Raw genomic sequence first — 12,908 nt, forward strand, 5'->3', positions numbered from 1 at the left:
TTGAATCGTCAAGTAGGACTTTTTTTTATTGATCTTATAATTGTAAAATGTGAAAAAATGTACGTAATAATTGTAATTATCTAGCAAATATATGCAAAAGATAGTAAAAACTAACAAAAAAAATAATTTGTGAACAACATTTATAATTTTATTTCATGCGACCTTTTCAAAAACCCCACGTAAACAATAGTGACAGCGCCTCTGGCGGGGACTTCAGGAAACTGCATGCGTGTCAGATCCCTGTAATTTTAAAATGCTGTTCCGCTTCAGATGGAATGACCCATCTAGATTAGATTTTTACATGATAATTATTTATTTTTAGGTATATTCCCTTGATTCACCTGTAACTTTTCAATGTGCATACTCTCCTGCGCTTGCATCTGTACGTTATGGAAATATGGAACGAATTGCCGAACAAATTGCCACTCTTTGTGCTACCCTTGGAGAATATCCGTCAGTACGTTATCGAAGGTTAGTAGCAAAATCTTTTATTTGTTGTCTATATTTTATTTTATGGAATTGCCTCAATTGCCGTCAAGGATAGCAAGGCAAGAGGCAAGATCATCTTGCACCTGGAACGTCACAATTTTTGTCACGGAAGGAATACGAAGGACGCCAAGGAAGCGTGGGAAGCGCTCGAAACCGCGTTCGAGGACGCGGAGCTGACCCGACGGACCGGCCTGATCAGGAAGTTCAGTTCGACGCACTTGGAGGGCTGTTCGTCCATGGAGGAACTCGTGAACACGGTGATGTCAACCGCGCACCAGCTGCGTGGTATCGGAATGGTTATTCCGGAGGAATTGGTTGGTGGACTCCTGCTGGCGGAACTGCCAGAATCGTATCGCCCGATGATCATGGCCCTGGAGAATTCTGGAACGGTGATTTCTTGGGATTCGATCAAAACGAAAGTGCTGCAGGAACTCTCGATGACATCGGTGGGCGCGGCCTACTCAAATAGGAAGCAGGAACGCAGACCCGAGCAGAAATGGCCACCACGACCAACCGGCGACAGCAAGGGTCCGAAGTGCAGACGTTGTCAGAAGTTCGGACACATTGCGAAGGATTGCCGCTCAAAGGACTCGAATCGGAGGGACGGTGACGCTTGGTGTACCGTACTGTCAACCGTCAACGAGGACGACCACTGGTACTTCGATTCAGGGGCTTCCAACCACTTTGCGAAGTCTAAGGAAATGTTGGACAACCTGGAGAACTACAGTGGTGCAGTCGTTGCTGCGAACAGAGGTGCCATGAAGGTCGTCGCGAAGGGAAGCATGAAGCCGTGGACCACGGTTTCACCCTACGAGAAGCCGATTAAAGTCAACGCCGTGCAGGTAATTCCGGTCGACGAACCTACTCTCGGTAAGACAAATCGTAAAGAGAGGGAACACGGTTATGTTCGACAAGGGTGGAGTGAAGGTGATCAACGCATCCGGGGCCACCGTTGCCACCGGAAGTATGGTCAAGGACATCTTCAGGCTGAACCAGGCCACACCGAAGCCTCAAGCACTCGTGGTGACTGCTGCGGAATCGTTGGTACTGTGGCACAAGCGGATAGGCCATCTCAATTTCGATGGCGTGAGACGTTTGAAGAATTGTCTAGTCTCCGGAGTCCACTACAACGAGTCTGCTGTAGAAAAGTGCAAGGCGCTCCTGTCTCTACAAAGCAACCGATGGTGATTCGTCTGGATTTTGAAGAACCCATCCCGTGTTTGCAGGAAGAAGACGAGCCGTCGGTGCAGCTGGAAGAAGCTGAACCAGTCGTTGATGATGTCCCACAAGAGCCTGAAGTCGCAGCTGAACTCGAAAACGACAACGCTGGAGTTGAAGTTGAAGTAGAGGACGCCGAGCCCGCGGCAGGTCCCAGCTGTGACGTGACACCTATTGCGCTCCCCTCGCGACCATTACATCCGCCTGGGTCACCGGCGTTGTTGCGCAGCGGTCGGGAGCGCAGTCTTCCAGGCAAGTTCAAAGATTTTACTCTGTCGAGCAAAGGCCTGTCCTTTCCATCATTCACAGCCAACTCTGGATATGACGAGAGCGTTCCGGACTCGGAAACAAGTGAAGACGAGAACTCGGACGATACACTAGTTGGACTTGCAGCCAGACGTCAGCCCACGAAGGGTCGAGATCCCGTTACTCTGGCTGAGGCGATGAAACTTGGCGACGCGAAGCTGTGGAAGGACGCGATGGACGATGAGTACCGATCACTCATGGAGAACGTCACGTGGGAGCTGGTCCAGCTGCCCCCGGATCGCAAGGCGATCGGATGTAAATGGCTGTTCAAGACCAAGGAGGACGAGAAGGGCAACATCGTGCGGCACAAGGCCAGGCTCGTGGCGCAGGGCTTCACCCAGAAGTTTGGCGTGGACTTCGACGAAGTTTTCGCACCTGTGGCCAGACAAGAAATGTTCCGGTTCCTGCTGACGATCGCTAGCCGTCGGAAAATGGTGGCAAAGCACGCGGACGTCAAGACAGCGTACCTTCATGGCAAGTTGGAGGAGACCATCTACATGAAGCAGCCTGCAGGATCCACAACCCGAGACGTCAACACTGTGTTTCGATTGAATAAGAGTCTGTACGGGCTCAAACAATCCGCTCGAGTGTTGAACCACAAGATCGACGCAGTCTCTACGTTCGGAAGACTGGAAGGTCAACAGCGTACATCATCATCTACGTGGACGACATGGTGATCGCTGCCGAGACTGAGGAGGAGTTTGAAGCGATATTCAACGGTCTGCAACAGCACTTCACCGTCACGAACCTCGGAGATCTGAAGCATTTCCTGGGAATGGAAGAGCGGCCGATGGATTCAAATTGAACCAGCATAAGGCCATCAACAAGATGGCAAGTCGATTCGGTCTGGAGGATGCCAAGAAATCGAAGATTCCCTTGGATCCAGCCTACCTACAGCAGAAGGAGGAGAACGATCAGCTACCCTACAACACCGATTATCTGAGCTATCATTGGTCTGCTGTACGTAGCTGTTCACACCCGACCGGACATTGCCGTTAGCACATCGAATTTGCTCAGAAGTAGAGTCGTCCGACGCAGCTGGATTGGCAAGAGGCAGAGCGAGTGCTACGCTACCTGATGGGGACGAGCGACCACAAACTGTACTTGGGATCTATCGGTGCAGGACTGGAGATGTACGTGGATGCGGACTGGGCTGGCGACCACCGAGACCGGAAATCCAACTCTGGTTATCTGGTCCGTTTTGGCGGCGGACTCGTCAGCTGGGGCTGTGTAGCGCTGTCATCAACGGAAGCTGAACTGGTGGCGCTGACTGAAGGATGCAAAGAGCTGATCTAGATACAGATGTTGCTGGGCGAGTTCGGGATTAAGATCAACTGAGCTGTGCCGATCTACGAGGACAATCAAAGCTGCATCAAGCTCGTGGATGGCAACAAGATCGAGAAGCGGACGAAGCACATGGAAACCCGATACTTCTACGTTCGCGACCTGAAGGCGAAGAAGATGATCGATCTGCAGTACTGTCCGACTGAGAAGATGTTGGCAGACATTCTTACGAAGCCGTTGCAGAACCTGCGGATCAAGATGCTGCGTGAAGAAATCGGTCTACTATCGGATCACGTCAAGGAGGAGTAATGGAAGACAACGAAAATCAGATCAAGTAGACTACGAATAGGGGAGTCGGAGGTGTCAATGGGACGACAGTTTAAAATAAAGTTCATTATATTGCAAACACTCAACTGAAGTAGTTCGGTCTCTGGCTAATCTCCCAAAAAAAAAAAAAAAATAATAACGTGTCAAAAATACCAAAAAGTCAATCGCTCAAACGCTTAAATTTGATAGTGGTTTGGATTGATGTGTTCGGGCACTTGAATAAAAAGTGTGGCGTATTTTCAGTGGACTTAAGCTGTGTCGTCCAGCTTCACGCCGTCCTTGAGAAAGAGGTCCTCGTACTTGCGTAATACGAGACCGTTGTTGGGCTCGTAGACGAACTCCCGGATGTTGAACGCCAGCGTTTCGATGATGAATTCTGGACCATTTGAAGTACAACTGGAACCGTCTGCAGGCTTCAACCTCCAGCATCTCCATCATCCTCGCGTTCTGCGCCTCCAGCCGCTCGTTCTGCTTCAGAAGTGGCTTGTACAACAGTTTAACGTCGGGATGAGCGTTGCCCCCATTCGGCATTCATGAGATCCGCAAAAAGGGTGAAAATTTTGCTTTTTCCTCGTAGCCAGTGTTGTTTTCGTGAGAGCTAAATTATTTGATTCTTGTTTGTTCGAGTGTGAGATGGTGAATGATTGATGGCTGCTTCGATTGCTTGAATGGGTTGCTTCGTTACTCCAGAGTGTTCAACATTATAACTTTGTATTTATTTATTTTAGTGAATGGGATGGCAATGTTGAGCTAGCTCAAATGGTGCAGCAAAAACTTGACGCTTATAAAGCAGATGAACCAACTATGGGTGAAGGTCCAGAAAAAGCTAGATCCCAATTAATAATTTTGGACCGTGGTTTTGACTGCGTTTCTCCATTATTACATGAACTTACGCTTCAAGCTATGGCGTATGATTTGCTACCCATTGTAAATGACGTTTATAAATTTATTCCATCGCCTAATGCAGCTGAAAAGGAAGTTTTACTAGATGAAAACGATGATTTATGGGTTGATTTACGTCACCAACATATTGCTGTAGTATCTCAAAGTGTCACTCAGTACTTAAAAACATTTACGGAATCAAAACGTCTAACCCAAACAGAAAAGCAGTCAATGAAAGATTTATCACAAATGATAAAAAAAATGCCACAATATCAAAAACAGCTGTCAAAATACTCAACTCATTTACACCTCGCAGAAGATTGCATGAAATCATACCAAGGCTATGTTGATAAATTATGCCGCGTTGAACAAGATCTGGCAATGGGCACTGATGCTGAAGGAGAAAAAATTAAAGATCATATGCGTAATATAGTACCTATTTTGTTGGATCAGTCCGTATCAAATTATGACAAAGTACGAATTATCGCGCTGTACGTCATGATTAAAAATGGCATTTCAGAGGAAAACTTGACTAAACTTGTAACGCATGCCCAGATTGAACCAAAGGAAAGAGAAATGATTACAAATCTCAATTATTTGGGAATTAACGTTATAGCAGATGTAAGTTTGCTTTTTATTTGACATGCCAATCCACTGTATCACTGTATCTTTAACCTTTAATTTTTCAGGGCAATCGTAAAAAAACTTACACAGTTCCACGTAAAGAAAGAATCAATGAGCACACATATCAAATGTCAAGATGGACTCCTGTGATTAAAGACATCATGGAAGATTCCATAGATAACAAGCTTGATGAACGTCACTTCCCGTTCCTAGGTGGTCGGAAAACGGCAGGTTTTCATGCCCCAACAAGGTATATATTTCATCTGTTCTGCTTATTTTCTATACTACCTTTTACTTCAGAATCTATGGATGGTAATTTTACAAAAATACACTTTTTTTATAGCAGTGCGCGCTATGGACACTGGCATAAGGATAAATCGCAAACGGCTGTTAAAAACGTTCCACGGTTAGTTGTATTTGTTATTGGAGGAGTAAGCTACTCAGAAATCCGTTGTGCTTATGAAGTGACTAGTGCTGTAAAAAATTGGGAAGTTTATATTGGATCATCGCATATATTGACACCGGAAACATTTCTTAGTGATTTAGGATCCCTCAATAAAGAATAAATAATGTCTAAAAGGTTTATGTATCCCGCTAACGTAAGTGCAAAATGCACTTTCTCCGTTATTTGCAGTTGAAATAAATAACTTAGCATGGCCATCGATATGTACTACAAATTAATGAATAAATAAATATAACAAATAAAAACTTCAAATATTGTTTAAAACGTAGTGTAACCACGGCTAGTCACAACTGTCATCCACATATAAAGCGATTAAAGTCAAAATCGAACCAAAATCAAACCAAGTTTTTAGCGCGTGGCGTTTGAAAATGTCGTATGCGCAAAAAAAGCAAAGCAATCCACTTTAACGACCCCCGGGTCTTTTGTGGTCTCTGTTGCAAGTTTCTGCTCATTTCTAGGCGTCCGAAGGTTATGTGTGGTGAGTCACTCTAAATCTCTTTTACGCTAATGGACCGACGTTTTACTTCCTTATCCGATAGGAGGCGCATTGGACATAAATTATAAAAATAAAAAATAAAATCAGCCTTTTTTTCTTTAAAAAGATTTACGTTTAATCCTAGGTTTAATCTCAAATTCGAACTTGGGAACCATTTGCAGGCCAAGGATTGATACCTAAGAGCATGTCAACCTTCTGTGGCCGAATGGTTACGGGTTTCGCCTCATAAGCGGAATGTCATGGGTTCTTCTCAGGGTGGCAGCCTTAGGTTTAAGTTCAGAGGTAGCAGCTACCGCATGAGTATAAAACGGGTGCTTCACGTGCTCTTCAAGCATGTGATCGATCTTGGGATATATTCCTTTGCGCCTCTCTCCCAAAATACTTTCCTCGTGTCTTCGCATGTAAATAATGCCCAGCCGATCGGTATTGCACTGCAGTCCAGTCGCATTGTCCGTATCAGAGCAAAGGGAACACCGCAAATATAGCACCACAAAAGACAATGGATTACCGGACGGGCCAAAATTGTTGAGATAACAACCACTGCCCCTCTCTTTTTGCTGCGCTACTGCGCTCGACGTGAGTGACGTGCTCTTCCAGCTGTCACAGTCTGTTTATATTAATAAATGTCTTTTTCAACCGCTTTGACTGTACGCACGCGTTTTCGTCGTTCCTCCTGTAAGCCATCCGAAACCTCTTGAGGTTATGGGCCCAGGTCGTTTCAAGTCCGGGTAGTTTTTTTTCGCAAGTTAAGTTTTCGCGATGTCGGAGGGAGCAGTTGTCCGTGAAGACCGGTACCATGTCGCTCTGTTCGACGGTACAAATTACGCGTCCTGGAAGCTGAGAGTTCGGGTACTCCTGGAGGAGTATGAACTCTGGGACTGCGTGGAGAGTGACGTGGGCGAGATCTTGGAGATCGTCGTGAAGCCGGAAGATGCCCCGGCGGCCCAGACGGCGAAGCAGAATCGACGGGAGCTGGAGCTCAAGCGGCGGCGGAAGTGCAGGCGACTCCTGATCGAGCGGATCCACGACTCGCACCTGGAATATGTGCACGACAAGGTATCGCCGAAGCAAATCTGGTGCACGCTGCAGGATGTGTTCCAGCGGAAGAGCATCGCCACTCGCATGCACCTGAAACGCCAAATTGTGGGCATGCGGTTCGAAAGTGGACGGCTGGCGGATCATTTTCTGCGTTTCGACCGGCTGGTCCGGGAGTTCCGTGGAACCGGTGCTGTGATGGAGGAGCTGGATGCAGTTTGCCATCTGCTGCTGAGCTTGGGGACGGCGTTTCCGGCGGTTGTGACCTCCATCGAAACCATGGCGGAGGATAACCTCACAATGGAGTTTGTGAAATGCCGGCTGCTGGACGAGGAAACAAAGCAGCAAGGCATGGGCGAACGAGAGAGCGAGATGGCTGCATTTTACGGCGCGAGACAGCAGAAAAAGTTGCGCTGTTTTTCGTGCAAGAAGGAAGGCCACAAAAGTGTCGACTGCCCAGCGAAGAAGAAACAACACAGTGAGAGTGCGAATGTTGCTGGCTCGAGCGAGCGCAACAGTGTTTGTTTTGTTGGTGTGCGCGGTGCTGAGCCGCAGAAAAAGCAGCGGCAAGTGAAGTGGTTCCTGGACTCGGGAGCGTCCGATCACCTGGCGCGGGATAAACATCTGTTTACGGACCTGCGCCGACTGTCGGAGCCGATCGAGATCGCCGTGGCCAAGAATGGCCAGTCTGTGGTTGCGGAGCACTGCGGTACTGTGAAGATGACGGCGTTTGTGAATGGCCGATCGATTGAGTGCACAGTGAAGAACGTTTTGTTTACACCGCACCTGCGGCACAATCTGCTGTCTGTTGTGCGGATCGAGCAGGCCGGAATGCGTGTTGTTTTTGAGAACGGAAAAGCTCAGATTTACCGTGGAAACGAGCTGATCGTGTGTGGTGCTCGTCGGAACAGTCTGTACGAAATGGATTTTCGTACTGTCGATCGTGAAAAGTTGTTGTGCGATCGTGCACAAACAGAGCATAATTTGATTGCTCTCGCTGAATGTTACATGGTGTCAACCCCGAAGCAGATCGTTGGCAGAAAGTGCAAGAAAACGATCGTTTGCGACACGTGCGGTGCAGGTAAACAAACACCGTGTGGAACTTGGGTTGTACCCAGTCGGAGAGATGTCGGGTACGAAGCCGGTGAACGGGTTGAAGTCGGGCTGGAAAGAAAGCAGCAGAATTTGGTGCGTCCGATTGCTGCCGATGCTGATGAACCTGGTGGTGATCCCGCTGAAGAAGAATTTGGCCGTTGGGACGAAGAACCTGAAACTGAGCCGAATGATCGAGAAAATGAAGAATCCGGAACAGCTTGTGCGGATGGAGAAACGGGCCGTGGACGCGGATTCGCCTTGTTTGCTACGAGTTACATCGACAACATCACGCAAACGATTGCTGAGAGGACGAAACCGGACGAGGTGATTGATTCGTTGGGGTGCAATAAAAATTGTTCTTTGACGATGCTCCCCATTGGTCGCACACCGGTCACCTGCAAGTGGAGTCGTTTGAAGCGAGGTGACGGAGTTGTGGCTGACAAGTACGAGGCGAACCAGAACGTTCCGGCTGGTGTTTTCGTTGGATCATCAAGAAGAAGAAGAACGCGCAGCCAGATGGACTTCAGCAGGGGAACGCCCCGAGGTGTTGGCTGCGTCGATTGCCGTGTAAGAGTGTAGACGGGATGCTTCGGATTGTCCGGAGAGTTGGAGCTACTGTTTTTGTAGTTGAGATGGTGCTGTGGTTGAGCAGGGGTGTTGAGATAACAACCACTGCCCCCTCTTTTTGCTGCGCTACTGCGCTCGACATGAGTGACGTGCTCTTCCAGCTGTCACAGTCTGTTTATATTAATAAAAGTCTTTTTCAACCGCTTTGACTGTACGCACGCGTTTTCGTCGTTCCTCCTGTAAGCCATCCGAAACCTCTTGAAAAATTTCTCATAGATGGCGCTGTTCGTTTGGTAGTAAGAAATTTAAATTTGTTCTACGAAATTCACTTTTTTTGTGAATATTTCAAAAACTACATATCTCAGGGCGACAAAATTTGACCTGCTGATTTACAAAAAAATTAGCTTTCACCAGGTCAAATTTTATCCCTAACCGATGTTTAATTTGGGAAATATTTAATTCAAATTGATTTCCCCCATACATTTTTCAAACTGCTTCCCTGTTTGAAAAATGTCGCACGTCGTACGAGTTGTCGCACGGTTTTGATTTTACCGTTTCGATATCGATTGGTCGAAAGGACGACAAACGTACGACAAACACTCGACATGCCCGACGTTGTTTTTTCCATCGATTTACCTTCAATTCGACGTCGATTATCGTCGACGCAAACAGTTTGACAGTTCTCTTCAGTTGAACTTGTTCGGACTTGATTGCAACCGAGTCGAACAAATTGTTGTTGGTTTTAGGCTTTGGGAGGATTTTGGCCAGTTTAAAGGTAAGTTGTGTTCTAGATTGAATTACTTTTTCTGCCGGAAAGTTCCGGCCGGAGTGGGCGACAACCGAATCAAATTGTCTTGTATTCCAGGTCTTCGTGGCGGTATAGGAGGAAGAGGAGGACGGGAAATATGGATTACTCGGCGAGCCATTCCGGAAGACGGGACGGGAAGGAACCAGTTTGCGATCGAGGAAGCCGTTAGTGTTTGGTGTTTTACTTTCCGCGGGAGGTTGCCTCCATATCTAATGGAACTGGTGAGTCATGTTTTAGAAACGATGGAGGAGGTGTGCTGGGAGTGCGATTGGACGATCGAAATTAAAAATTAGATGAACATCACAAATTCTTAACTTTTTAATCCAATAATGCTTAAAAAAAACTTCAACGCTGATTTGATTTGATAATTATAAAATTAAATTATAAAGTTTTTCATTCTTAATTTAAAATTCTAGCATTCCAGAACTTAAGAATGCAAGAAATTGAAAATTCTAAATTCATTTAATTTCTTGATATTGTGCAAATTGTTAATATTCTTAAATTATACAATTCATTAATTTAAAATTCTCAAAGTCTTCAAATATTAAAAAAAATTAAACTCTAAAATATGAAAATTTTAAAATTGACAATAATTTAAATATTAAAATTCCCTAATTCTTAAATACAAAATTTTTCAATTCATAAATACTAAAAATCTAACATTATAAAGTTCATAAATTCCCAAAACGTTAGTCGCGCGAGTTGAAATTTTGAATTCTAAAATTCTAAAAATTATATGTTCTAAAATTCCAAAATTGTAAATTCTAAAAATGCTAAAATTCAAATAATTTATATTTTTAAATAAAAATTATCAAAAATTCTATCTGGTATAAATTCTACGCATTTTAAAAATTAGTAAGTTTCTTAAAATTCTACAAATTAAAAAAATCTCTTTTTTTTTTGCACATCTAAAATTTTTGATAATTTTAAATAAAACAAATTTAAAAAATTCTAAAAATTAAAAAAAATACAAAAATTTTACAAAATATATTTTTTAAATTTTAAAAATGTTAAAGTTTTTATTTCTTTTAAATATTTTAAACTTTAAAAAAATCTTTTAAAAAAATCTAAAAATTCTTAAATTTTAAAATTGGAAAAAATCTAAAATCTATTAACTTTTGAAATTTTTCAAGGACTTTACAATGTAGAAATTAAAAAAAATGGTCTAATGAATTTTAGAATTTTAGAATTTTAGAATTTTAGATTTTTAGAATTTTAGAATTTTAGAATTTTAGAATTTTAGAATTTTAGAATTTTAGAATTTTAGAATTTTAGAATTTTAGAATTTAAGAATTTAAGAATTTTAGAATTTTAGAATTTTAGAATTTTAGAATTTTAGAATTTTAGAATTTTAGAATTTTAGAATTTTAGAATTTTAGAATTTTAGAATTTTAGAATTTTAGAATTTTAGAATTTTAGAATTTTAGAATTTTAGAATTTTAGAAATTTAGAATTTTAGAATTTTAGAATTTTAGAATTTTAGAATTTTAGAATTTTAGAATTTTAGAATTTTAGAATTTTAGAATTTTAGAATTTTAGAATTTTAGAATTTTAGAATTTTAGAATTTTAGAATTTTAGAATTTTAGAATTTTAGAATTTTAGAATTTTAGAATTTTAGAATTTTAGAATTTTAGAATTTTAGAATTTTAGAATTTTAGAATTTTAGAATTTTAGAATTTTAGAATTTTAGAATTTTAGAATTTTAGAATTTTAGAATTTTAGAATTTTAGAATTTTAGAATTTTAGAATTTTAGAATTTTAGAATTTTAGAATTTTAGAATTTTAGAAATTAAGAATTTTAGAATTTGATGATGAGATGATGATGCTGAAATTTGTAAACGTCTGATCATTAAATATTTTTAGAATTCTCAAATTTGGTACAATCTTTAAATAATAATAATATTGTCGGATTTTTTAATTATTTGCAGTAATTTGAGTTTTATACGTTTTTAAATTTAAATTTTTAAGATGTCTTCAATTAGAATTCTTTTTAAAAAAAACCAATGCGCCATGGGTTTTCTATGTACATAGGACATTTTGTAAAAGTAAGCGAGAATAAATAAATTTAGTTTTTCTTTTATAGTTACAAAATATTTGAATATTACATATTTGAAATTGTATTGTTTTGAAATTTTATTATTATTATTATTGAATTCTGAATTTAATTTATAAATTCTTGCTTGTTGTTATATTTTTTCAGGCAACAAACATATTCTGATCTGATCCTGCCGGAAACCATGCGTCCCCGTGTGGTCCCGCGTGGCTTCCGTAGAACCCAAGGAAGCAGCCTCTCGTACTCCGGTAAACATCAATCCGTCGGAGGTTCAAGATCGTCGCCAAGGTGTCGCATCCGGGTTTTGATCAGCGCGTCGAGGAGCAAAAGTCCAACACGGCCAAGATGCTGCCACGGCCGCCTCCAACATCCAAGCCGGAAGCTGCGGTCAAGGCAAATCCCGAAGGAAGCAAAGTTGGAGAAGAATCGGCGATCCGCAAGTGAAATTAAGTGAACAAGTAATATTTTTGTGAAATTTTGACAGTTGAAATAAAAAAAAAACAATAAAAACAAAACAACAGTTTTTTTCAACTGCAACATAACCTAAAAATCCGAAATGACAGCACACGACAATAGCACGACATTCTAAATAACAAAACCGTGCGACGTCGGTCGAATGTCGTACGACAATGTCGTACAATTTCGATCATCGATCGCACGACAAATACGACATTTTGGTGCAAAAACGTATGACATTCGCGCGAAAGTCGCACGACATTGTCGAGCGACGTCGTACAATTGCACGGACGACAAACGACGGACGTCTGACGGACTTTTCAGTCAGGGTTACTACCACCCTGACTGAAAAGTCCGTCGGACGTCCGTCGTTTGTCGTCCGTGCAATCGTACGACGTCGCACGACAATGTCGCGCGACTATCGCACGAATGTCAAACGTTTTTGCACCAAAATGTCGTATTTGTCGTGCGATCGATAATCGAAATTGTACGACATTGTCGTACGACATTCGACCGACGTCGCACGGTTTTGTTATTTAGAATGTCGTGCTATTGTCGTGTGCTGTCATTTCGGATTTTTGGGTTATGTTGCAGTTGAAAAAACTGTTGTTTTGTTTTTATTGATTTTTTTTTTATTCCAGCTGTCAAAATTTCACAAAAATATTAATTGTACACTTAATTTTACTTCCCCAACTTGGCTTCCTATTTTTCTTCCCCAACTTGGCTTCCTTCTGGATTTGCCTTGACCGCAGCTACCGGCTTGGGTGTTGGTGTTCTTCTGAGGCGGCCGTGGCAGCATCTTGG

The 12,908-nt window shown here is 42.5% G+C and overlaps 1 protein-coding gene and 1 long non-coding RNA gene across 6 annotated transcripts in view; both read left to right on the top strand.

Annotated features, from left to right (window-relative positions):
* LOC120427824 (protein ROP) overlaps positions 1-5,845 on the top strand; it is a 57,115-nt gene extending 51,270 nt beyond the window's left edge. Inside the window, exons 5-8 of one of the 4 annotated variants that reach the window (XM_039592746.2) lie at positions 323-471; positions 4,353-5,127; positions 5,196-5,380; positions 5,474-5,845. In XM_039592746.2, the coding sequence (XP_039448680.1) occupies positions 323-471; positions 4,353-5,127; positions 5,196-5,380; positions 5,474-5,696 (1,332 nt within the window). In that variant the 3' untranslated portion in view covers positions 5,697-5,845. Of the gene's footprint in view, positions 1-322; positions 472-4,352; positions 5,128-5,195; positions 5,381-5,473 lie in introns of those variants that run through there. The other 3 variants (XM_039592747.2, XM_039592749.1, XM_039592750.2) reach the window with 3 other exon arrangements.
* Positions 5,846-9,054: 3,209 nt separating this feature from the next.
* Positions 9,055-12,047, top strand: LOC128092595 (uncharacterized). Of its 2 annotated transcripts, XR_008211909.1 has the most exons (3): positions 9,275-9,561; positions 9,652-9,815; positions 11,796-12,047. It is a non-coding gene; the product is annotated as an uncharacterized LOC128092595 (long non-coding RNA). The 2 variants fall into 2 exon arrangements; XR_008211908.1 differs by having other exon boundaries at positions 9,055-9,815.
* Positions 12,048-12,908: the final 861 nt, after the last annotated feature.

This window comes from Culex pipiens, chromosome 1 (genome assembly GCF_016801865.2).
Source record: "Culex pipiens pallens isolate TS chromosome 1, TS_CPP_V2, whole genome shotgun sequence".
NCBI lineage: Eukaryota > Metazoa > Arthropoda > Insecta > Diptera > Culicidae > Culex > Culex pipiens.